At 43.4% G+C, this 24,365-nt stretch overlaps 3 protein-coding genes, 1 long non-coding RNA gene and 1 other non-coding gene across 11 annotated transcripts; 2 read left to right on the top strand and 3 right to left on the bottom strand.

Annotated features, from left to right (window-relative positions):
* Positions 1–578: 578 nt before the first annotated feature.
* LOC129164849 (small Cajal body-specific RNA 2) lies at positions 579–979 on the bottom strand. The gene has a single exon (XR_008564335.1). It is a non-coding gene; the product is annotated as a small Cajal body-specific RNA 2 (non-coding RNA).
* A 1,023-nt stretch (positions 980–2,002) lies between these two features.
* Positions 2,003–5,664, top strand: zgc:195245 (protein FAM107B). Of its 5 annotated transcripts, none has more exons than XM_054745882.2 (5): positions 2,003–2,137; positions 3,547–3,574; positions 4,456–4,564; positions 4,665–4,809; positions 4,952–5,664. In XM_054745882.2, exons 1-5 carry the CDS (start codon positions 2,114–2,116, stop codon positions 5,054–5,056), a joined length of 411 nt encoding a protein of 136 aa, XP_054601857.1. In that variant the 5' UTR covers positions 2,003–2,113; the 3' UTR covers positions 5,057–5,664. The 5 variants fall into 5 exon arrangements, with proteins under 5 accessions (XP_054601857.1, XP_054601856.1, XP_054601858.1 ...); XM_054745881.2 differs by having other exon boundaries at positions 4,453–4,564; XM_054745883.2 differs by lacking the exon at positions 2,003–2,137 and adding an exon at positions 3,359–3,453 and having other exon boundaries at positions 4,453–4,564.
* LOC139063275 (uncharacterized) lies at positions 2,872–12,030 on the bottom strand. The gene is made up of 3 exons (XR_011516631.1): positions 11,951–12,030; positions 3,115–4,800; positions 2,872–3,008 (listed from the first exon to the last, which is right to left on the bottom strand). It is a non-coding gene; the product is annotated as an uncharacterized lncRNA (long non-coding RNA).
* Positions 12,031–12,362: 332 nt separating this feature from the next.
* On the top strand, positions 12,363–19,019 carry inavaa (innate immunity activator a). The gene is made up of 10 exons (XM_015967766.3): positions 12,363–12,435; positions 15,444–15,531; positions 16,454–16,587; positions 16,703–16,825; positions 16,909–17,143; positions 17,218–17,271; positions 17,477–17,696; positions 17,783–17,932; positions 18,024–18,579; positions 18,658–19,019. Exons 2-10 carry the CDS (start codon positions 15,468–15,470, stop codon positions 18,748–18,750), a joined length of 1,629 nt encoding a protein of 542 aa, XP_015823252.3. The 5' UTR covers positions 12,363–12,435; positions 15,444–15,467; the 3' UTR covers positions 18,751–19,019.
* A 352-nt stretch (positions 19,020–19,371) lies between these two features.
* Positions 19,372–24,321, bottom strand: LOC129164758 (uncharacterized). 3 transcript variants are annotated; one of them, XM_070544635.1, is made up of 7 exons: positions 20,874–24,321; positions 20,425–20,791; positions 20,320–20,357; positions 20,199–20,249; positions 20,020–20,129; positions 19,848–19,952; positions 19,372–19,532 (listed from the first exon to the last, which is right to left on the bottom strand). In XM_070544635.1, exons 2-7 carry the CDS (start codon positions 20,543–20,545, stop codon positions 19,382–19,384), a joined length of 576 nt encoding a protein of 191 aa, XP_070400736.1. In that variant the 5' UTR covers positions 20,546–20,791; positions 20,874–24,321; the 3' UTR covers positions 19,372–19,381. The 3 variants fall into 3 exon arrangements, with proteins under 3 accessions (XP_070400736.1, XP_054601853.2, XP_070400735.1); XM_054745878.2 differs by having other exon boundaries at positions 20,020–20,249; positions 20,425–20,575; positions 20,660–20,791; XM_070544634.1 differs by having other exon boundaries at positions 20,020–20,249.
* Positions 24,322–24,365: the final 44 nt, after the last annotated feature.

Genomic DNA, 24,365 nt, shown 5'->3' with positions numbered 1-24,365 from the left:
TATTGTACTCCGCTTTATACAGCCCAACTGTGGTTGAGCAGTATTTTTGGTTTTGTTGGGCAGTAATTTTGATCTTACAATCAAAGCAGCATGAATAAGCTGCATGTTGCATTCAATGATGCCTTAAGAATCATACTCAAAATACCCAGAGGGGGCAGTGCCAGTCAGATGTTTGTAACAGCAGGCATTTGTACTTTAAAGCTCTTTTAAGAAAACTAATGTTCACTTTTAGAGAACGACTGGATAGCTCTGCCAACAGTATAATTTTAGCAATCACTGATCCTGCTGTGAGCATTTGTCGCTATTTGTCCAGTATAAGGAAACACTGGCTGAAGTGTTTGTGTGGTTACTCTTGTGTGGAACATCTTTATAGTAAGTTTTTTTAAATAGATTTAGATGTTTATGCTTTTATCTTATTTGTTTTTAATGTTTTGTTTTATTTATTTATTTTTTAATCTGGACATAAGAGTCTGTCAATAAAGATCATCCATCCATCCATCTTTATCTATACAAATGAAAGCCACTTTTGTTTCACCATTTCCTAACATGCGGGTCTCGTGGCTTCTTTTCGGCTGTGGTGAGATCAGAATCGCCTCTTTACTCATTGTTCTTACAGGTAAAGCTTTAAGGCGAACCTCAAGCCGACCCAGAACTAGTATATCTGATCAATTCATCACTTCTGACCACAGCACGAAATGTGGAGGCCCCATTAGGTGTTTGTCGCCGGCTGCTCATCGCCCCCATAGAAGCTCGCGAGCGCTTTTTTTATCATTTCTAGTCAGAGCAGAGCCAAACTCAGACCAGATCAAATAAGATCACTGTGTAGGTTTTTAAAAATATACACACATACAACATGCATACTCCACATTCACTCACACAGACGCTCGCTAACTAACAACACGCACACAACCAGCCACTCATGCTATGATGGCTATACACTTCCGGCTCTATATAAAAGGAAGCGCACGCGTTGCATCATGGGACATGGCCAGCTTGGAGACTGTCGCCATCTAGTGGTTTGTTGTGGGAAAAGTCCAACAATTTTTCTTTTTTGTTGTTGTTTTGTTTTGTTTAATTGATTAAATGTTTTGGATTAAAGCTTTGCAAGGCTAATCAAAATTAAAATACTAAATTGTTCCTTGTAAACGAGACACTTTTCTATTCTTTAGTATTAAAAAATATAAACAATTCAACAGTGAGAAATCAATGTGTGTGATTTTGTTTCATTATGTTTTTATTTGTTCTTGTAATTTTTCTGTCATTCAGTAAATCAAAGATTACTTGTAGAGCACTTTTCGTAACACAGAATACTTTACATCTGATAAAAAGTTACTAACAAATAAACCCACAATTGCTGGTCAAAATAACTTGAGAAATGATTGCCTGTAAATAATCTGAGCAACTGTGATCTTAATCTAACACAGATTGATTTAAATCCAGTAAACCACATAAATAAATTATATATATATATATATATATATATATATATATATATATATATATATATATATATATATATATATATATATATACATATATATATGTATGTATACACATATATAGAGAGAGAGAGAGAGAGAGAGAGAGAGAGAGAGAGAGAGAGAGAGAGAGAGAGAGAGAGAGAGAGAGAGAGAGAGAGAGAGAGAGAGAGAGAGAGAGAGAGCATTTCAAAATAACAGTGATAAAGTTGGAGTTTTTATTTTTCACAAATATACAGTGACATCCTTTTGGGAAAAAATCCTAGTTTAAAGAACTTTATTTTTTAGGGAATACCGGTACTCAAATAGATAATTCACACAAACACTTTTTTTGTTGGTGACTGAGTTTGTTGGGAGAGCAGTCATCTACATGCTTCGTTGGTTTTAAGTGGTATTTGCGTCTGTGGTAATTAACTAATCTAGCATCCTGTGTCCTGTGGGGGTTGTGAGGTAATCTTGAATGGCATAATGAGATTTCACTGTCTACAACCACTGATGACTGCTGCTACAGTACACCGAGTCTGCAAGGTTCCCCGTCAACAACAGTATGATGAGTGAGGACACCTGATTTCATCAATGGAATAAAACAGAAACACGGATAGTGGACAGAAGCAGTGGACCTCCACCATCCTGCTATGGAGGGGTCATCTGTGAAAAAAGTGAGTTCCTACACATTTTATTAGATTGTTTAGTTAACTTTTGATCCGTTTATGGTAACGTTTGTGCAAAGTCTGTAACTTTATGCAATTGTGTTTTGTGTAGATGCCAGGAAAGTTTGCTTAAGTCTCTCTTTAAAACTCAGATGTTGCTTGACTCATAAAAATGAAACTTTTAAATGCTTCCTTGATGTTTTTAACCACTCAGGTACTGGTGGAGCTTCGTGTTGCAGGTGTGATAGTCATCATGTAGAGTTTAGAAACTGCTTCTAATATCAGTGTTTGTGCAAATCTCAGTAACAAACACACCTTTTCTAATGCTTTATTTATTTAGTTAACCTTACTTAATCTTTAACTACTCAGAAGCACATTGATCAGAAACTATTGATTGCAATGGATTATTGAAGGTAGATAAAGGAATGTAGGTAGTGAGCTTTAGTGACTTTTGCAGCTCACTCCAGTCGTTGGAAGCAGCAAACTGGAATGAGGAGCAACCAAAGGAGGTGCGAGCTTTAGAAATAACCATAGAGATTAAGCTATTGGATCATAAATTGCACCGGTTGCTGGAAGTGATATGTAATGAGCGAAGATATGACGATGTTCTACCGATGATATTTTTGTATAGAAATTGATACCAATGTAACAACCTGCTGGAATGTGTCATGGTCTCTCATATTCATCATTAAAATAGCTACAAGCCATCCCTGAGAGCATCTGCACCACATACAACATTAGATATTTGCCTGTAATCCATCTGAGTCCTGCAGGTCTTGACTGGAACAATGCTTCGATCAGATCAGGCAACCTGACGGCTCAAGTTTCCATCAGGCAGGAGTCTGGCCAGGGACGGGATGTGGAAGCTTACCGTGCGTCTCTGGCAGAAACAGTGAAAAGGCAACAATCCCCAGGGACAAAGCCCAGGGATCTTAATGCTCATCCATTGGATTTTTTTTTTTTTTGGACAGAGAAAGCTGCCTCACCTTTGGCCATGTACCATCTGCTGCCGCCTTTGTGCGATCCTTTCCTCCAGGTTATCTGGTTTCAGCCAGAGCTGTAATGGACTCCATTTGCGCGACAGAAAGATATCAAGTTTTTACTCGAGTGTTGTTTTTGTTCAGAGTAAAACTTACCAGCAATGTCAATGAATTTTGTTGAATTATAACCTTGCGTTGTTCTGCCAAAGACAACCGCAGTCAGGCGTGTCAGAGCTGTTATGTCACCTTTGTAAACACGGAGCGCCTGCTTAAGCAGCACGTCAGGCACTGTCACTTTTAGCCTTTGTCTAAATATAACCTTCGTCAGAGATGAGCAAAACGGAGGTGATTCAACTCATTCTGATTCATCTGATGCATGTTCAAGCTGTCAAATCATTTATCACTTTGTTTTTCTGTCTCTTTCTAATAATTTCACAGAAACCAGGATATCGACCAAACAAAAAAGGTACAATAATGCAGAGACAGAACGAACCCATAGATAATGATGGTGTGGACGTTTGATAGAACTACTAACTTCTGTTTGTGTTGTGCATTTGAGCAGTCAAGGAAATCAAAGATGGTATTTAAACCCCCAGTTCTATCATCTATTGATCAATAAAGTGTGTTTATTGACTTTAATGTGATATAATCAACTCTATTCCCTTAGAAAACACTGTTTCACTGGTTAAACTTATTTGTTTTCTACCTAATTTATTAGCTTTGAATTGTTTTGGATGATTAGATCCTGTAGAGTGTTCTTTCTAATCACCATACATTGTCAGACTGACATAAACATTTTACAGCATATGCCAATCTGACAGCACAATTCTGTCTGACGCTGTCAGATTATACCTTTTTAAGATGTAGGACACTTTGATGGGCCAGTTTACCCTTTGTTTAGAATAACCATATGATACTCTGATGAGTGGTTTTACCGTTCAGATCATCACACACTTTGTTTTAGCAACCCAATGACACCCCGATGGGACATTTACCAGTCAGATCATCATACAATTTTTAAGAACTGTATGATACCTGGACTTGTCAATCTGATATTTTGTAAAGCTTTATTTTCTTTAAAAAAAATTACAAAAATTTGAATTAGAAGGTGGTAAAATAAAAATTTGTAATACAAATTCATCATTTCATTTTTGTGGATGGTAAAACATTATGAACACAATTGACAAACGCTTTCCTCGTACTTTGCTGTCTGTATGCTGAACTGACGGCTCCTCAGAACACAACATGGATTCATGCACATGTACATAACCTGCATGCATGCTGCTCTGATATGTATGGTGCTCTGTCAGAACATAGGCCATCTACCCCTGTCTCATTTCCCAGCAGGAGACTGCAGCAGTGCAGAAATCGGTCAACCCAGGAAACTCAACGGTTCCTCGGCAGAGATACCTAGCTACCAGAATCTGCATCGGGAGCTGCTGCTTAGCCACAAACGGTAGTTCAAACATCAAAACACATCTGACTTTATGTCTGACACTGAAGCTGGGCCTTGATAGATGCTCTTGTGGAGCCTGACTGTGGCTCTGACTGCTCAGAGGTCTGGTGCTGGAAGAGAAACCAGAGCTGAAGCGAGTTCTGGAGCAGCGCAGGCTGGAGCTGCACAGGGAGGAGGAGATGGCTCGAAGACGGCCTTCGGATCTGGAGACGGAGCTCCTTAAGAGGCAGCAGAAGCTGAAAGAGGTCAGGGGCACACACAAACACGTGTTGATGTCCTTTACAAAAAGTCATGCCAATTCTTTATCCCCTTCAGTTCACAGAAGTTTGAATTTTTTTTACCAAAAAATTGACATAAATTCTCAAATTTTGCCCGTTATGGTTTTAGTATGAGCAAGAGGAGATAAGGCAGCGGGAGAACCAACAGAAGATCCCTGAGTTTGTCCGAGTCAGGGACAAACTGAGACGCACGCAGACGTTGGACCAGCCCTAAACAGCTCCTGGTGCAGCCTCTCACCGCTGTGGCCCTGAACCTTTACACCTGCCGCCTACCGAGCTCCAAACGTACGAGAACATACTTCATCATCATCATTTATCTATTTGTAGAGCACTTTTACACCAACAGTCATGGTGGCCCAAAGTGCTGTGTACAGTACACTACTTCATTCATTTTACATTTTAGCTTAAAATGAATCTTTTCATTTTGCATGCAGACAAAAATCTGTTTAGGAGTTCCTTCTGAGAACACATTCGTGGTTCTGTTCCCAGAGAGGCCATGAAGAGCTCAGCGTTGTGATTAGAAGTTACAAATTTAGCTAAAAGCATCAGTGTTCAACTCCTGCATGTAAATGTTACTGGAACCACGTACAAGTTACCAGATTTCTGTTTCCTCCCTAAGGAGAAGAGAGGGTTATGAAAGGGTCACATGAGGTCAGCCTAATTCTTCTCAATGTGATCAACCCAGTTGTTTTGTATAACTCAGAAACTCTCTCCAAACATCACAAAACCACAAGTTTGTTTACCTGTTTCTGTCACGACTTTTGATTTTTAGTGAGTGTGTGTGTTTGTTTGTGAGTGTGTGTGTGTGTGTGTGCTGTGAAAATAAAAGGTTTTATGGTTTGGAATGATGTGTTACTGAACCGGACACAGGAATTGATTTGCAGGCAACTCCTCTCCCCGAGGACCCTCATGGCCCTTTCACATGGATATGGGACTCGTTTTAATTAGCTAATCTTTTCATTCCATCACGGGTCGAAAGGAGGGGGGAAAAAGGGCCATCTGGTGGAGGCATCTCTGGATGTGTAGGCTAGGAGGACCCACGCGTCTGGAGACATTTGGGATGGTCAGAGAAGTCACAGCTAAAGAATGACCATTTCAGATATTTCAAGTTGCAGAACACACGAGCAGTGCAAACATAATGACTAATACTAAAAATATTATTACTGAAGGGTCAAAGGTCAGGAGTTTGTTCTACAAGAAAGGCAGCTATGGCTGAAGAGTTAATCTGCAAAAACGTAAAAAAAAAAAACTTTTTTGACTTATATCACCCAAAGTAAATTATACAAAGATTATATATATATATATATATATATATATATATATATATATATATATATATATATATATATATATATATATATATATATATATATATATATTTATTTATATTTATATATATATATATAATCTCCCGGCTGCCACCTTACCGTGGTGGAGGGGTTTGAGTGTCCCAATGATCCTAGGAGCTAAGTTGTCTGAGGCTTTCTGCCTCTGGTAGGGTCACCCATGGCAAACAGGTCCTAGGTGAGGGATCAGACAAAGAGCAGCCCGAAGACCTCTTATGATGAATTATAAATGGAAACCGTGTTCCCTCGCCCGGACATGGGTCACCGGGGCCCCCCTCTGGAGCCCGGCCGGGCACAGCCTGAAGAGGAAACGTGGGTCCCCCTTCCCATGGGCTCACCACTCGTGGGAGGGGCCAAAGGGGTCGGGTGGTAGTCGAGGGCGGGGACCTTGGCGGTCTGCTCCTCGGCTACAGAAGCTGGCTCTTGGCACATGGAATGTCACCTCTCTGGTGGGGAAGGAGCCTGAGTTGGTGTGTGAGGTTGAGAGGTTCTGACTAGATATAGTCAAACTCACCTCAACGCATGGCTCTGGCTCTGGAACCACTTTCCTTGAGAGGGGTTGGACTTTCTACCACTCTGGAGTTGCTCCCACTGAGAGGTGCCGAGCAGGGGTGGGCATACTAGTTGCCCCCCATCTTGGTGCCTGTGCGTTGAGGTTCACCTCAGTGAATGAGAGGGTAGCCTCCCTCCGCCTACGTGTGGGGGGATGGGTTCTGACTGTGGTCTGTGCTTATGCACCAAACTACAGTTCAGACTACCCATCCTTTTTGGAGACCTTGGAGGGGGTGCTGGAAAGCGCTCCTTCCGGTGACTCCCTCGTTCTGCTGAGGGACTTTAACGCTCACATGGGCAACGACAGTGAGACTTGGAGAGGTGTGGTTGGGAGGAACGGCCCCCCTGATCTGAATTTGAGTGGTGTTTTGTTATTGGTCTTTTGTGCCAGTCATGGATTCTCCATAATGAACACCATGTTCAGACATAAAGGTGTCCATATGCGCTCTTGGCACCAGGACACCTTAGGCCGCAGCTCGATGATCGACTTTGTTGTTGTTTCATCTAACCAGCGGCCGCATGTCTTGGACACTTGGGTGAAGAGAGGGGCGGAGCTGTCAACTGACCACTACCTGGTGGTGAGTTGGCTCAGATGGTGGGGGAGGATGCCGGTCAGACCAGGCAGGCCCAAATGTATCGCGAGGGTCTGCTGGGAACGTCTGGCAGAGTCCTGTCAGGAGCTTCAATTCCCTAGCCTGGCGTGCCAGACTCGTCCTCTGTTTAATTCTGCACAGAGAATGAGTCTGGTAACTCACAGGCAGAGAGGCACTTGAGGGGCGGTACTAGGAAGCTCAAAAATGACCAATCAGAAAAAAGAAGGAAACCCCGACTGTACCGCATGACGCGGTAGACTTCTAGTTGTAGTAAAAAAAAAATAGCGTCTTGCAATGGCGCAAACATCTTTTATTTTTTCAGAAGAAATACTTTTAGCGCTTCTACTTGTGGTTTTAAAGACATCTGAGTCATTTAGAACAGAGGAAAGAGCTGCAGCGAACTCCGCCGCTGTCTTCGTTGTTCATGAGAAAGTGAGCATCGCTGTGTGTGACGTCCGCGACGCTGTAGTTTTTTTAGCTGTAGTAAAAATGGAGTCTGGCGACAGTGCAAACATCTTTGTTTAGAAAAAAGGCTTTTAGCGCTTCTACTTGTTGTGGTTTTAAAAACATTCAAATTTATAACAAAGGAAAGAGCCGCAGCGAACTCCTCCAGTCACCATGTTTATGACAAACTCGGCGTTGTGGTGTGTGACGTACGATACTCAGCGCTGATTGGCTCAGTTATAATTCTCACAGGGTGGAGTTATTTGAATAGGAGAGTTCCCAGACTCTTTCTCTGTGCAGAATTAAACAGAGGAAGAGTCTGGCAGGCCAGGCTATCAATTCCCACCTCCGACAGAACTTACAAAATGTTCCGGGGGAGGCGGGGGACATTGAGTCTGAATGGACCCTGTTTAGTGCCTCCATTGTTGAGGTGGCCGACCGAACCTGTGGACGCAGGATCATCGGTGCCTGTCGTGGTGGCAACTCCCTAACCCGCTGATGGACACCGGCGGTTAGGGATGCTGTCAAGCTGAAGAAAGAGTCCTATCAGGTCTTTTTGGCCTGTGGGACTCCAGAGGCAGCTGACGGGTACCGGCAGTCCAAGTAGAACGCTGCTCGGGTGGTCGCCAAGGCAAAAACCCGGGCATGGGAGGAGTTCGGTGAGACCATGGAGCAAGACTTCCGTATGGCGTCGAGGAGAGTCTGGTCCACCATCCAGCGCCTCAGGGGGGAAAGCAGTGCGCTACCAACACTATCTGTAGTAGGGATGGTGTGCTGCTGACCTCTACTCAGAACGTTAATCGGTGGGCAGAATACTTCGAAGACCTCCTCAATTCCACCGACACAACTTCCAGTGAGGAAGCAGAGTCTGGGGACTTTGGGTTGGCCTCTCAAATCTCTGGTGCTGAGGTCACTGAGGTGGTTAAAAAGCTCCTCTGTGGCAAGGCTCCAGGGGTGGATGAGATCCGCCCGGAGTTCCTTAAGGCTCTGGATGTTGTGGGGCTGTGCTGGCTGACGCGGCTCTGCAATATCGCGTGGACATCGGGGGCAGTCCCACTGGACTGGCAGACCGGGGTGGTGGTCCCCTTATTTAAAAAGGGGGACCATAGGGTGTGTTCCAACTACAGGGGGATCACACTCCTGAGCCTTCCTGGTAGGGTCTGTTGGATTGTTGAACCTCAGATTCAGGAGGAGCAATGTGGTTTTTGTCCTGGCCGTGGAACACTGGACCAGCTCTAGACCCTTAGGGGGATCCTGGAGGGTGCATGGGAATCTGCCCAACCAGTCTACATGTGTTTTGTGGATTTGGAGAAGGCGTTTGACCGGGTCCCTCGGGGGGCTCTGTGGGGGGTACTCCGGGAGTATGGGGTACCAGGCCCTCTGATACGGGCTGTTAAGTCCCTGTATGACCGGTATCAGAGCTTGGTCCGCATTGCCGGCAGTAAGTCTGGCTCGTTCTCAGTGAGAGTTGGACTCCGCCAAGGCTGCCTTTTGTCACTGATTCTGTTCATTACTTTAATGAACAGGATTTCTAGGCGCAGCCAAGGTGTGGAGGGCATCCGTTTTGGTGGCCTGAGGATCAGGTCTCTGCTTTTTGCAGATGATGTGGTCCTGTTGGCTTCATCAGAATGTGATCTTCAGCTTTCGCTGGAGCGGTTCACAGCCGAGTGTGAAGCAGCTGGGATGAGAATCAGCTCCTCTAAATCTAAGACCATGGTCTTGATTCGGAAAAGGGTAGAATGCCTTCTCTGGGTCAGGGATGAGGTCCTGCCCCAAGTGGAGGAGTTTCAAGTATCTCAGGGTCTTGTTCATGAGTGAGGGAAAACTGGGGCGTGAGATCGATCGGCGGATTGGTGCTGCATCTGCAGTGATGCGGACGTTGTACCGATCTGTCGTGGTGAAGAGAGAGCTGAGTCAGAAGGTGAAGTTCTCGATTTATCGGTCGATCTACGTTCCTACCCTTACCTATGGTCATGAGCTTTGGGTATTGACCGAAAGAACGAGATTGCGGATACAAGTGGTCGAAATGAGTTTTCTCCGAAGAGTGGCTGGGCTCTCCCTTAGAGATAGGGTGAGAAGCTTGGTCATTCGGGAGGGGCTTGGCATAGACCAGCTGCTCCTCCACATTGAGAGGAGCCAGTTGAGGTGGCTCGAGCATCTGGTCAAGATGTCTCCTGGACGCCTCCCTGGTGAGGTTTTCCGGGCACGTCCAACCGGGAGACCTAAAGATAGACCCAGGACACGGTGGGGCAACCATGTATCTCACCTGGGCAGGGAACACCTTGGGATTCCCCTGGAAGAGCTGGCCCATGTGGCTGGAGAGAGGGAAGTCTGGGCCTCTTGCCTTAGGCTACTGCCCCTGCGACCCGACTCCGGATAAAAATGGATGGATGGAGATATATCTATATACACACACACACACACACACACACACACACATATATATATATATATATATATATATATATATATATATATATATATATATATATATATAAGGGTTAGGGATATATATACATATACAGGTATCTATTTTTACAAATGAACTCTTCAGTTGTAGTATAAATTGGGATTAGTAGTTTAACTGGGGAAACAAAAAGACATTTTGTGAGAGGGTGCTCGCTGCAGAACCACAAAGGCGGAGCTGCATCATAAGGTGGAGCTGCACCAGAGTCAGCCCCGCCCATTCACGCAAACTCAGCCTAGCCCACTGACTTCCGTTTTTGTTTTCAACTTTATGCAAACTGACCTGACCCACATGAATTACGGCTGTTACTAGTTTACAGTCGTTAATGCTATGTTCTATGCTCCAATTAAACAAGATAAATATAACTTGCTACATGACAAAGACTGAATATATCTCGAAATGAAAAGGTTTCTTTCAGCGAATATCTGCCCACAGCCGGTCTAACAGAAATGGTGTATAACAGGATTACAAACTTTTGAATTGGCTTTGGTAGTCTAGTGGTGAGATTGTTTGAGTTAAGGTTTGCTTTCCCCTCAGCTGATGCTGGTTCGATTCTCGGCGGGGTCGTCAGCAATCTATTTAGCCAGCTGAAACATTTAATTTGTTTATATTTTAGTTGTAATGTTTATTTTCAGCAAAATATTTATGTCTGTAAAAGTTCTTTGAATTTGGTCGTTCCTAAACAGCATTTTAGTTGAAACTCTGCTCACAAATGGACTCACACTGGCTAAATAAACGAATAAATAAATAAATAAACACATTAGTCATTATATGTTAAACTGTATACCAGTAAATTGTTGTAAACATAGTACTGGCAAGTGTAGCTAGAAATGAAGAAAAGAGGTTGTACACTACCTAAAACTTACAGTCATGGGAGGCGAACCTGCACAAAACTGCATGTAAACCTGACTCCATAACCACTACACCACCACATCTGTTATAACACATGCGGCGTTACATCTAATTGTGCTGCCTAGTGTGTCTCTGAGATGTGTTGTATGGTTTTTCGGCGGTGTCTCAGTAAAAGTCATTTCAGAAATAATTTGTCAGAAAATTCACAGAATATCCAGATTTGAGAACCAAGACCAGACCCGCTTCGGGGGAGGAGACCAAATTGAAGCTGAGATGGGAGGAAAATGCATGAATGAGGCTAAAAATTGCTTTGGCATGCTTCTTATGAGGAAATGACAATATAACATGATTAAAAGTTCCAAAAGTTAGATTTTCAATTATATGGAACCTTTACAAAAACTGTTCAATTAACTTCACAACTCCATCCTCAATCTTGCATTTTTTAGCTATAACACCCTCTTTGGTTCCAGAATGCTATCAAGTCTGACAACTGGAAGGAATTGGACTGACTCTGATGGAATGGGCAGGGCTGATTCTGGAATGGGCGGGGCTGACTCTGGTGCAGCTCCACCTTCTGGTGCAGCTCCGCCTTTGTGGTTCTGCAGCGAGCACCACTTGCATTTTGTGGTCCCAGAATGAATTTAAAAGAAAAAGTAAATATTGTCAACATTTAATTTACTCACAAAAATCCTAGTACTTACATATCCATGTTAGCATTAAACAAGTTCCTGGAAAAATAATAAAAGTTTATATTCTGATGTTTTATTGTGATCTGAGTGTGTTTTTCCTATAAAACCTCATTATCCGGTGAGAAAACCGAGGTGACTTTGTCTTGTTTACCGCTTTTTACTCACCAGCTGTTAGTTTTCTTCCCTCCTCTTTGTTCCTGAAGTTAAACTCTTCTCTAACTCAGACCCACCACTCTTCTATTGTGTCTCTTTTCAAATTAAAAGCCCCCTCCCAGACGGGCGCGTGCTGTGTCAACACGCAGAGCGTGCCTGGAAAGTGAGCAGGTTTGGACCAAACCACTGTTGAAAAACGCGAGGGGTGGTATCCGTACGCAGAGACGTTTACTTGACCTAAACGTTTAAAACGAAACAGTCTTTAAAGTGCTATCTTAATCACATTACGTGATAGAATAATTTCAGAAACTTATGAAGAGTTACATCTGATTTAAAGTTTATTCGCAAAGAAATAAAGGTAATAACCCCTGTTTGGAAAGTAGACTGGTCTGAAGCAGATGTCCCCTGGCTTCTCTGACATCTGACCGGAGAAAGTCCTATAACTCTAGCAACTCTAGGAAGGATGCTGTAGAAGATAGCATCACAGAAACTTAAAGGTAATAAAAACGTTTATTGTTATTTAACAAAAACAGCAGCGTTGTTAAAGTTTAAACAAAAATGCATTACCTAAAATTCTTAAAGACTAGAGAAATGTCAGCTAAACTCAACAAGTTGTGTCACACAAGAGAACTTTTGCTTATGTTGTCTAAAAACCTATTGGTCAAATTTAAAAGCATTTTAGGAATAAATAGATTGTTACTGTGAGTGTTTAATCTTCTGAAATGTTGGAAAGCTACTAAATATTTTGAACACATTGATGTGACGTTTGTGATTTTCATTTGATGCTTTTTAATACTTATTGTGACATTTTATATTATTTTAATGAGAGAGAGAGAGAGAGAGAGAGAAGATAGATAGATAGATAGATAGATAGATAGATAGATAGATAGATGATAGATAGATAGATAGATAGATAGATAGATAGATAGATAGATAGATAGATAGATAGATAGATAGATAGATAGATAGATAGATAGATAGATAGATAGATGGATGGATAGATAAAGATAAGTATAATAATTTAAAAAGGGATTTAGGATTTGGAAGCAATAGTTTGATCACTTTTGCTTTCACTCCACATAAAAGGTAGAATAAATATAATCTCTAGTCTTTGCTCTGGTGATGAAAAATAAACACCTCTGAGTTGTTTATTTTTTACGTGTGTGTGTGTGTGTGCGTGCGTGCGTGTGCGTGTGTGTGTGTGTGTGTGTGTGTGTGTGTGTGTGTGGCCAATGTCCTGAACTGACCATTATTCAGATGCTTCAGACATGATGATTCAGAGGGATGAGGTGGTTTGATCACTGGTCATCCCTTCAGCCCATGCTTCAGCCTCTAGAGAACAATGCAGCCATTTTTTTTTTTACTTGTCACTGGGCTGGAGAACTGGTGTGTCTGGACAACATATGGTACTCAGTAACTGGGAGGAGGCTGGCATGAGGCTTAATTATTACTGCTGCATTATCTTTATTGGAACCTGAAGCATTTGTGCCTGTTTGGCAAGCTAAAATGCTAATGGGAGGTTGAGTTCAGGGAGTTGTATTTAATCTTCTAAGCCTCCTGACTGCCGTTTGCATCTGTCTGTAGTTTCCAAACTCAGAACCACTTCACAAGACAAAGATCTCTCTAGCATGACACCCTTTGTAATACAACACCTCTTTTCTTTCGCCCACTGCTCCTCTACATCGATGTCCTTTTCTCCCAAGTCACCATTGCGTATAAAGTGGATCCCGTTTTGCTGAATGGATGTTGGCTTCTCGTCAGACTCTGTAATAAAGCATGCTGAAAAGTCGTTTGGTTTCTTCCATAGGATCAGCATTCAGTGGAGAATCTTAATTACAGGGTTTGAACAGACCCTGGTTTTGGTTTCAGGCGGCCCTCACTGTTTCCTCGGCGATCCGGTCCCCGTTGGTAATTCCAGAGCTGACCACAGTGGTAATGAGCATGGTGGTGGCTGCAGTCCAGGAATACGCCGCTACAAAGGCTCATGGGAAAGGGTGGTGGGGGAAGTCTGGGAGACAGTAAATATGCATCACGATGTCTTCCTGTAAACATCAACTTCCGTAGATGATACACGGTCACAGTTGGGTGAACCGTGAAGATGGGTGGGACGGCCATTTTGCATCCTGGACACATTTCTGTCATCATTAGAGACGTTTGTAACATCATTCAGGAAATGGACATTTCATCGCACTCAATCAAGATAATTTCTTTTTGTTCTCAACACCCCTGTCAACTCCAAACAGCAAATGCCATCATAGCTTTTTGGCAAGAAGCTGTAACTCTAAGTGAGAGTTGAACCCAAATGCACCCACCCACTCAGACTAGACCTCCAACCACAGACGCTTGTGAAAGCCTTCACACGCTCATGAGTTGTAAGTGTGTAAATCCCACACTGCTGGATTCATGTGAACATTTTCTGCATCAGATCTCTGCAACATGGAGCCATGTGTCTGGGAGAACCAGCAGACACGTTTTCTCCTCTCTCTGCAGCTTTGTTTCGGATCTGGCCCGGCAATAACGCTTCTCAAGCCTGAGTTGTCAGCAGATCTTGCACCCGCAGCACATTACTGAGGCCAATTGGTTGACACAGGCCTTTTGTTGCCGAGTTGTTTTACTGACTCATGCTGCAGCTTCACCCTCATTGTGATCCAGGCTGCTCAAAGTTCACATGAGCTGCTTTGGTGAATGGGTCAGACCTGTCGGATGCACCATAATATCCTGTTGGGGAAGGTTCTCATTCACGCAGGCTTTGAGTCAGGAAGAGGCCTGATATCAGGCGGGAGCTGAGGATTACACACAGAGGCAACACATCAACTCCCCTCCACTTTATTTCTGACCAAAAACACACGATGAGAGCTGTTTTCATGAAGTGCTGAAGCAAAGACATCACTCTGCAGCTTCTTCTTGCTTAATATCAGTCACATGTTCTCTTGAGAGGAACAAAAGGCCAGGACATAAACACAGAATAAACTCAAGGGGAAAAGTAGGAGTCAGAGGGAACCTCAGGGGTGCTGCAGGGACAAACCCAGCATTGAGACATTCTTCCACTTCAAAGTCCCCAGAGGACACCCTGGACACTAGTTGAATAGAAGCTAAGGGACAAGGGGGGGGAACAGGTGCAGTCCACGAGTCGGGGGTCATTCTTGCTGCCATCTGCTTTCTTTTTTAAATGCCCCTCTGATACGCCTTGCCGGGCGACACACTCCCCAATAGCCAGCCGCCCCGCACCCCGTTGCCATGGCGTCATGGTTCAGATTAACCCCGCACATGTGCCGAGTCAGCCACGGGGGTGTGCATCTTTTGTGATCAGGCATGGGAGAGAAAACGAGGTGGGGGGAGGAGGGTGCAAGGATAAAGGGTGTTAATAAAGAAGCACCCGCCGCCAGTCACACATTTTTGTTAAGTAAAGCAGTGGGGGTGGTGTGTGTGTGAAGCCATGTGGCTGGAGAAACACACACAGATTATTTACTATTTTACTAATCTGATTTTTTTATTATTCCAACAGGTAATAATAAAAACTTGAGTCAAGATGACGAGTGTGGAGAGTAAAGAGGAGATCAGTGACACAGACAGTGGGATCATCCTGCACTCTGGTAATTAAAACACCGGCATCATGTCTAACTTAATGAGTCTGCTACTGATAGCTTGGTGTCGGATATTAACTCTTTGATGCATGAATTATGAAATCTTCAACCATGATTTTTTAAACAATTTTTTTCATTCATCTTTAGGTGTGAATGAAACAAATTTCATATTTACACATTTTTTGTAACATTTAATTTACACATAGTTTATTACATGTCCACCTCAGTGGACAGCGTGCATTCTGAACATGAAATATGTTGGCTTGACTCACTGAAGTACAAATGGAGGGGCTCACATGCAATAAAGTCTTCAACAGCTGTGCTTAATAGCAAAAATAAATAAATAACAATTTTGAGTACCTGTCCACTGTAGTGACCATTATGCATCAACGGGTTAAATACATTTAATGATTCAAATCACAACAAGACAATATGTAGCCCCAGCTGTCCAACAGCAATGCATTTACACAAAAACAAAACTCAGATTTTTTTATTACATTTGATTTATTACATAAAAAATTGTTTTCTTTTAACATTGTAATGAAAAGTACTGTTTTTATTCAACACGTACAGCAAAGGTCAGAATATCAACAATCGACAAGAGAACAAATAAAATGAATAAACAAATCCATAACTAAGGATTATTTATTTTTAATACTGCATAAGCAGCAGAGTTCCAGTTTAACCCTCTGGAGGCAGGCGTTGCAGATTTGCAACAGTTAAAACCTACCTACCTGGTTACTCCACATACGTGTTTCATGAGCATTTTTTAACTCAGAAGTTCCCCTGAAGGACTTAGTTGTTTGTCTTTTTATCAGAACTTATTTTGAGCCTAAGAGGGTTAAGATGCTGCTCATGTGATGATGCATCCTGCAGGCAGGGACAGATTTTAGGCACATCTGTTATAATGAGGGTGTGTGTTTAATTCAAGGTCCAGAAAGCCCCACGTCGCCAGTGAAGGACCACCTGACACACACCAGAGCTCTGAAGCTGAAGCACCAGGCTCTAGAGGAGCGTCTGGAGCTCTGCCTGCTTGAGCTTCGAAAACTCTGCATCAAAGAGGCAGTAAGTAATGCTGCTTCACCAAAACCCTGCACCGGTCCACGGGCCTTATAGAACCTTCAAATGAATGGTTACGACTACATTCAGGTTGTTTAATCATCTGTTTTTGTCTCCGTAGGAGTTGACGGGCACACTTCCCTCAGATTACCCCCTGATGCCTGATGACAAGCCACCTCGAGTTCGAAGGAGGATCGGGGCTTCTTTCAAACTGGACGAAGGCCTGATCTTCCAGGATCAACAGGTTTGACAAGTATAAAGAACATAAATGAGCAGAATTATAATTTTTTAGTTTAAAACGAATGTAAGACTTTTATTTAATTGCAGGGTTCTGAGCTGCAAGCACTGGAGACTGACCTGGCGGTCCATCAACAGATTTATGAGGCTGTACGCAAACTCTCCCTCGAGGAGAATCTCACTAAACCACAGAAGAAGAGTCGTCTGCAGCAGTGCAAGAAGGAGGAGAAGAAGTTGAAGGATCTGCAGGAGGCAGTGTTCCAGCACAGAGTCAAGAGTGAGTGCAACTCACCAGCCATCTCCATCTCAAGCAGCCAAAGTAAAGGTAAGAGGCGCTGCTGCCCCCTCCAGGCCAATCAAGGTAACACGGCTGATGTTCATTAAGTCGTTTCTGTGCAGATGTTTGCATGTCTGACGACAGCTCCCTCTCTGATGTGGTGGCTCTGGATGAGGGTGAGTTGGTCTTTTAATCTAATAAATGCATTATATAGTAAATATTTTAAATAGCATAGGCTAGATCTGAGGAGTGGAGGGAATTTGAAATATGATTGTGGAAAAGCCAGTAAAAGTAAGATCTATTTAATGTTAAATTAGCTTTTATGTGTCCAGTTGAGATGTTATTATGGTAATAGTCTTATTGTTTTCTGACTCTTCTTAGATGTGGACTCTTCGTGCCCCCTGTCACCTCCAGCCACTTCCTGTTCAGACACACTCCATCTGTCAGATAAGACCCTGCAGTCATCCCATCAGCCCTCAGAGCTGAGCAGTGTGGAGTACAAGCGTTCTCCCATCCAGAACTCTCCATGGAAAGAGTCCAGTCTGGACCAGCCATACCAACGGGCCTTAAAACTTCTGTCTCCCAGCAAGAGCAGATCCAGGTGAGAGGCAGATGTTTCATCATACCTCATTATGTCAACACCCTGATTTGTGTATTTCATTGTTTGTTTGTTTTTTGTGTGTGTAGTAGTCCCGCAGGAACACAGGTGTCTGCAGAAAGTTGCAGGATTCCTCTCACTCAGTTTGTCAGGAACTCTGCAATGCGTCACACCCACTCTACCAGTGCCCCCTCCACGCCAAAGCTGCTTGTTCGCCGACAGTACTCCCAGTCCTTCAGGTACGCAGAAAAGTCCAGCTAGAACTGGAGGAGCTGAAATGGTAAACCATACGTGGGATGTTCCTCACAGGTTCCCTCTGTGTCTTCTCAGAACTTCCAAAAAGAAGCTGTTTGTTGAAATGGAGCGCCTCGGGGTTCCTCACTCCAACGCCCCGGTGTGTTCTCCAGAGTCCTCGCCCCCTCGTCCCTACCAGTCGAGATCAGAGGACAGCAGCTCTGAGCACTCATCCTCTTCTTACATCTGCTCTCCTGTAAGAAGCAGACCCTCTGAGATCCCCAAGCTCTCCCCTCCGCCTTATGGATTCCACTTCGGAGCGCAGAATAAAGAGCTGCACAAGAGCAGCGGCCAGCCTCAATCTGGCTCTGGCCAGATCAGCGAAGAGGGCTCCCTGTCTCCCCTTCCTGTGGCTCACAGCCAGCAAAGAAGAGCATCTTCCCCGAGGAGCATCCTAAAGCCCCCTCCGCCTTATAACAGACTGGTGAGGACGCCTTCGCTGAGGGAGTATCCCAACCACGCTGTCAGGCTGATGCCCCGGGAAATGGTGTCAGAGGAGCTGAAGTCCTGGCATCAGCGGAATCAGAAGCTTCAGCCGAGCTGCGGAGAGCTGCTGAGCCCAACTTCACCACACCTGCCGCCATTTGAACAGGTTGGAACCAACATGTTACCATCATAAGGATCGAAACCTGCTTCATTTATTAATCATGAATGACTTTTTAACCCGCAGGGTTCGGGTAATGTGATCCTTCAGAGAGCTGCGGACGGGACTCCGGTCCAGTGGTTTGTGGCTGAGGATGCAGAAATCGTGAGCCAGGTGTAACACTGAGAATCGTTCTTGATTATTTATCTGTATTTATGAAGATGCTGGACTTTCTGTGAGATTCTTCACTGGCATGATGCAGAAAACTTGGACCTAATGGTACCAGATTGGTATTTAACTTATAAGTAAGGACGTTTAACCACTATTATTTATTTTAGGTTTTCTCAGAATAGATTTTAGGTTCATTCGTCTGACAAATGTGTCGAACGGACCTTAAGTTTGCTGTTATTTCACGTTGTTTTGTGGCTGGGACACATTTTGCACACAACTGCTTTTGTTCTCATATAAGTTTTCAATTTTTAATATAATTGTTGTCTATATTTATTTGAAGTTGCTCTCATTTAGCAAACCTAAAGCTCATTTCTTAGACTCTATTGAACATTTATTATTGTTTAAACGTTTAACTCAATATTTAATCACTGATAACTTTACAGTGTGGTGTTTTCTTACTAACCACTTAAATGTATATGTTTTAATAACTTTTGTATGTTTATAATAAACATTTAAAGCTTACATTTGTTTAATAAAGAGAATTTTAGTTCTTAAGTATTTCAGACAAAATGTGATAAAAAACATCTTTATTTTTATTTTTATTAAACAAAGAGACACAATAGTTTGCAGAAAAGACAGATCATAGCTCAAGCTCGCCGTCATAAAGTCTCCACAAGTAGCACATCAGCGTGACGACACAGAGGAGCGCCAACAGCTGGCTGCAGGTTCGCACCCACTGGCATCGGTATGACCTCGGGGTCAGAGGATGCAGCTTCCACGGCCGTCCACATCTGAACAAAACCATCCGTCAGTAGATTAAATATCTATTTTACTTTTATTTTAACACAGTTTTTACTTACAGGATCACAGAGTTTTGCATGTGATTGTCCAAAACCTGTTTTCCCTTTTTTTTGTTTGATGATGCTGATTTGCTCGTTTGTTTTTGTTGCAAATCATCTAGAGATGGATTGTAATTTAAAAAAAAGGGCCTAAAATTAAAAAACACCAACATACTTGTGTGATAGCTCAGATCAAAGATGTTCTCTGGTTGGTAATCCTGCTCTATGACAACAGAGACTTGGTAATTATTGCAGTAATCTCATTACTTTTTGGTTTGTGTCTTTATGGGGGTCACTTGCTCTGATGGGAGGGTCTCAGGGTTACGAGATGGTTCCAGCTGAGGTTCTGCAGGTCCATCTGGGTCTTGTTGTCTGAAGGAAACACACTTGATGCTAAATATAACAGGACATTGGGGATGGGTTAGGATCTGTATTTGACCTGTCGTCCATGGAGCAGCTGGAGTCCAAGCTCGGGGATGGAGACAGGCACTGGGGGAACAGCTTCTTGCTGGAGGAGATCCTCTTCCTTGAGTCTCGTTTTTTCTTCTCCTGCGAGGAAGGAAGTGATGCTGACTTTGGTGGAGAGGAAGTAGAAGAATTCAGAGGAAACAACCTCACCTGAGTCTGGCTGGGAATGATGGAAGCGCTGATCCGTCGGCGTAAAATGCTCTGAGGGGAAAGGGTTTGGTGACACAGATTTCATGAAGATGTTTTCATCAGTAAATCAAAATCTTCATACTTGATTGGAGTCTTTCTTCCTCCTGTCCCCTTCTGAATCTGCAGCAAGACACCAAATGTCAAATTTTGCAACAGGGACAAAAGAGTCTAAAAGTTGGACATAAACCTGTGAAGGTCCTGCTCCTGCAGAAGTTCTTCTGCTGCTGCAGCAACATCTTTTTGGTTTCTTTCAGCTCTGCCTCATGTCTGTCATGATGTCTCCTAAGAATCTCCACATGAGCCACCATCAGCTCCACCGCCCAACTAACCCGAGCCTCCTGCCCAGAAGATCAGAGCGAGATCTGAGATCTTGCTTGCATGGCTGTGGAAGAAAGTAGCTGTTTTATTTTTTGTTTATGCACCTGATGAACAGCACCGAGCACCTCTGCTGTGTTGGAGATCCGTCGCACCGTCCCACTGAGGATGTCCAGAGACAGCTCCAGTTTTTGCAGGATGCTGCTGCGTTTACGGTCTAAACACAGACCCTTCAGCGTCTACAAGAAACATAAACTTTAAAACCTCAGAGCTCCGATGTCTCACAAGTGACGCACTTTGGCTCCAGCTGTGATGTTCCACCTCCAGAGTCTCCCTGCCTCTGCTCAGCTCCAGCTGGATGTTCTCCTCAGCCAGGTTCCTGGCGTGCTCCTCCGCCTGCAGCCTCTGCTTCAGCGTGTGCTGATCACAGCGGAAAGCCAGGGAGAGCTGAGAGAACGCTGTCTGACGCCACCAACAGTTACTTCATTTCCAGAAAAATAAAAGTGATCTTGCATGTTTTAAAGTCAATTTCAAAGTTTCCAAATCTTACCTCCAAGTCCTTTTCTGACATTTCCACACTGTCAGAAAACATAGTTTAGGTTTTATTAGAAATCCAGATAAAATCTTAATTTTGATGCGGTTACCTGCTGAGCCCCACTCGCTCGATGATGGGCAGCTCGCTCCAGCTTGTGACCGGCAGCTCCTTGTGACTGGTTCCTGTCAAAGTTGGAAAACACCAGCTGGTCTCTTAAGTTCTAGCTTACTCGACTTTTACGTGTCATGCAAAATGAAGTATGCATAGGTTGCCTTTAAAGACGCTCTGCGTTGGATACGGGGGAAGCCCAGATAGACGAGTGAAAGAGAAGTTTGTAAATGAGGGTTAACACCCTAAAAGCTGTCTTTTTTTCTTAATTATTTTATTTATACATTTATTTGTAGGCTGAACAATTCTAAAAATGTGATTGTTTTGCATTTATCTAATACTTGTGTCAAATATGTAAAAAGACTGGTATTACAGTAGTTTTCTTTTTTATTATGCATTTTTTTAATATCTATTTTATTACACACACATACACACACACACACACACACACACACACACACAAACACATATACATATAGTTGAATGTGCGGACACCAAAAATCACACAAAAAGCATCAATGGAAATCAAATCCATGGAGGTCTGGATTTGGAGTCACACTCACAATTAAAGTGTTAAACTCACTACATGCTGATCCAGCCTTGATGCAAAGTCCTTAAAACAAGTCAACCTGAGGCTCAGTTGTGTGTGTGTGGTCTCCACGTGCCTGTGTGACCCCCCTACAACACCCAGACATGCTCCTGATGAGGAGGTGGATGGTCTCCTGAAGGATCTCCTCCCAGACCTGGACTAAAACATCAACCAACTCCTGGATAGTCTGTGGTGCAATGGACATTGGTGGATGAAGCGAAACATGATGTCCCAGATGTGCTCACTTGGATTCAGGACTGGAGAAAGGACGGGTCATAGCATCAGTGCCTTTGTCTTGAAGGAACTGCTGACACGCTCCAGCCACATGAGGTCTAGTATTGTCTTGCATTAGGAGGAACCCAGGGCCAACTGCACCAGCATGTGGTCTCACAAGGGGTCTAATGGCAGTCAGGCTACTGTTAGTGAGCACATGAAGGGCTATGCAGCACCCAAAGGAAATGCCCCCTCACACCATTACTGACCCACTGCCAAACCAGTCATGCCTCAGTGTTACCTCGGGGCAGCTGTGGCTACATTGTAGCTCATCACCATCAGTGTGTGCCTGGATGAGCAATACACTGTAGTGTAAAGCATTGTGGAGTCCTCTGACTCTGAAAGGCGCTATACAAGTACAGATCATTTATCATGTTGCAGGCAGCAGAACGTTCTCTGCCACGTCTCCAGAATCTGTTACGTCTGTCACGTGCTCAGTGTGAACCTGCTTTAATCTGTGAGGATCACAGGATGCCAGCGGACAACTTGCCATTCTTGTTCTCTGGCAAATGCCAAATGTTCTGCACAGTACGGGGCTAAGACCAACCCACGCCTGTGGCCATCAGGGCCTCATACCACCTTCATGGAGTCAGTTTCTGACCATTTGAGCAAACACATGCACATTTGTGGCCCACTGGAGGTCTTTTTGCAGAGCTCTGGTAGTAATCCTCCTCCTCCTCCTTGAACAAAGGCAGAGGTAGCAGTCCTGCTGCTGGGTTGTTGCCCTCCTATGGCCTCCTTCACATCTCCTGATATACTGGTCTGTATTCTGGTAGCTCCTCCATGCTCTGGACACTACCCAGACACAGAAAACCTTCTTGCCACAGCTCACTGATGTGCCATCCTGGATGAGCTGCACTACCTGTCCCACTTATGCGACTGTGAGGTGTCCTGTTACCACTGAGTGAAGATAACCACCATCGTTCAAAATGACCAAAACTTGAGCCAGAAAGCAGAGGAACTGAGAAGTGGTCTGTGGTCACCACCTGCAGCACCACTCTTTGTCAATTCCATTTGCACAACAGAATGTGAAGTGTTCCCTTTATTTTTTAGCAGAGTGTATAAATATACATATTATACAACTTTTTTTACACTTTCTTTTATTTTCACCCTACTGTCTTGTTTTAGTTATTCTTTTATGCTTAACATGTCATATTGCGCTCATTTTATCAACTGTACATCACTTTACTTCTTGTGAATCTTTCGATAAGAGTTCGGAATGACAACTAATTGACTCGACTTACGTTCATCGTCTCCACTGTCCTGTATGATGTTCAGGCTGTGGCTGCTTGTCCCTGCATCCAAATGAAAATCCTTCAGGAGCAACATAGAGGTGCCAAGAATAAACAGGTGTAGCAGCAGGTAATGAATCACCTCTATGCACACAAATATAACCCAAAAATGTCAATCAATGGTTTCTTTACAGAAACTGCATTCAGGGTGGTGAACAGTCGATGGTTCACTTTCCTGCCCTGAGAACAGATAATCCTATTACCTGCAGATGACTGGCCCAAGAGGCTCATGGGAAAGTTGTTCTTCTAAAGGGTTCCCAGGTGATTCAATCAAACTTAATTTATATAGCACTTAAATCCTGCAATACAAGCAACTCAAAGTGCTTAACAAATTAACCCCCCCAATGGAAAAAACATGATGGGCTGAGATCAGATGAGCCAAACTTGCTAAGGATACGGAAACGTCATCAGGGGAGCCTTCCGCCCCAACAGCAGTAGCCGAGGCACCGACACAGGGCGCCAGGGCGGAGACCCCACCTCCACCCAGGCACACCTGTAAAGCACCCAGGCCGCCACAGCCAACCACCACCACCGGGGCAGAGGGCTCCCACAAAGGAAACAATGGAAAAAGGTTAAAATATAAAATCATAGGAGCTAAAAATGAGAATTGTAATATGAAAGGTTATATAGATATTAAAATAATGAACAAAAATCTATGGTAAGACTGTTTAAAAATAGCACGTTAAGAGAATACATCAAATAAATAACCAATTTGATCATGTGCCCTTTCCCTCTATATACCAAATAAGGAATTCAGGATTCATGAGAGAACAAAATTATTTGTAAAGAATAGTTTGGACATTTGTTGTGGCATTCAACAGAATTATGTGTGGCATTAAGCCAAGATTTTCATCCTGGTGAATGACTGTCCATAATGTATCTTTAGGACAAAGTTCCTCAAATTGCTGTGGAAACAGATGCAATAACTTTTAACATTTCATTAAGCATAGGTTTTTTGTAATTTAGTCTTTGGATTCTTCTTTTTCTGCACTGCAAGATAACTGAAAATATCTGGA

Source organism: Nothobranchius furzeri, chromosome 15 (assembly GCF_043380555.1).
Source record: "Nothobranchius furzeri strain GRZ-AD chromosome 15, NfurGRZ-RIMD1, whole genome shotgun sequence".
Lineage (NCBI taxonomy): Eukaryota > Metazoa > Chordata > Actinopteri > Cyprinodontiformes > Nothobranchiidae > Nothobranchius > Nothobranchius furzeri.
The sequence above is the reverse complement of the archived record's forward strand: the minus strand, read 5'-3'. Positions and strand labels throughout refer to the sequence as shown.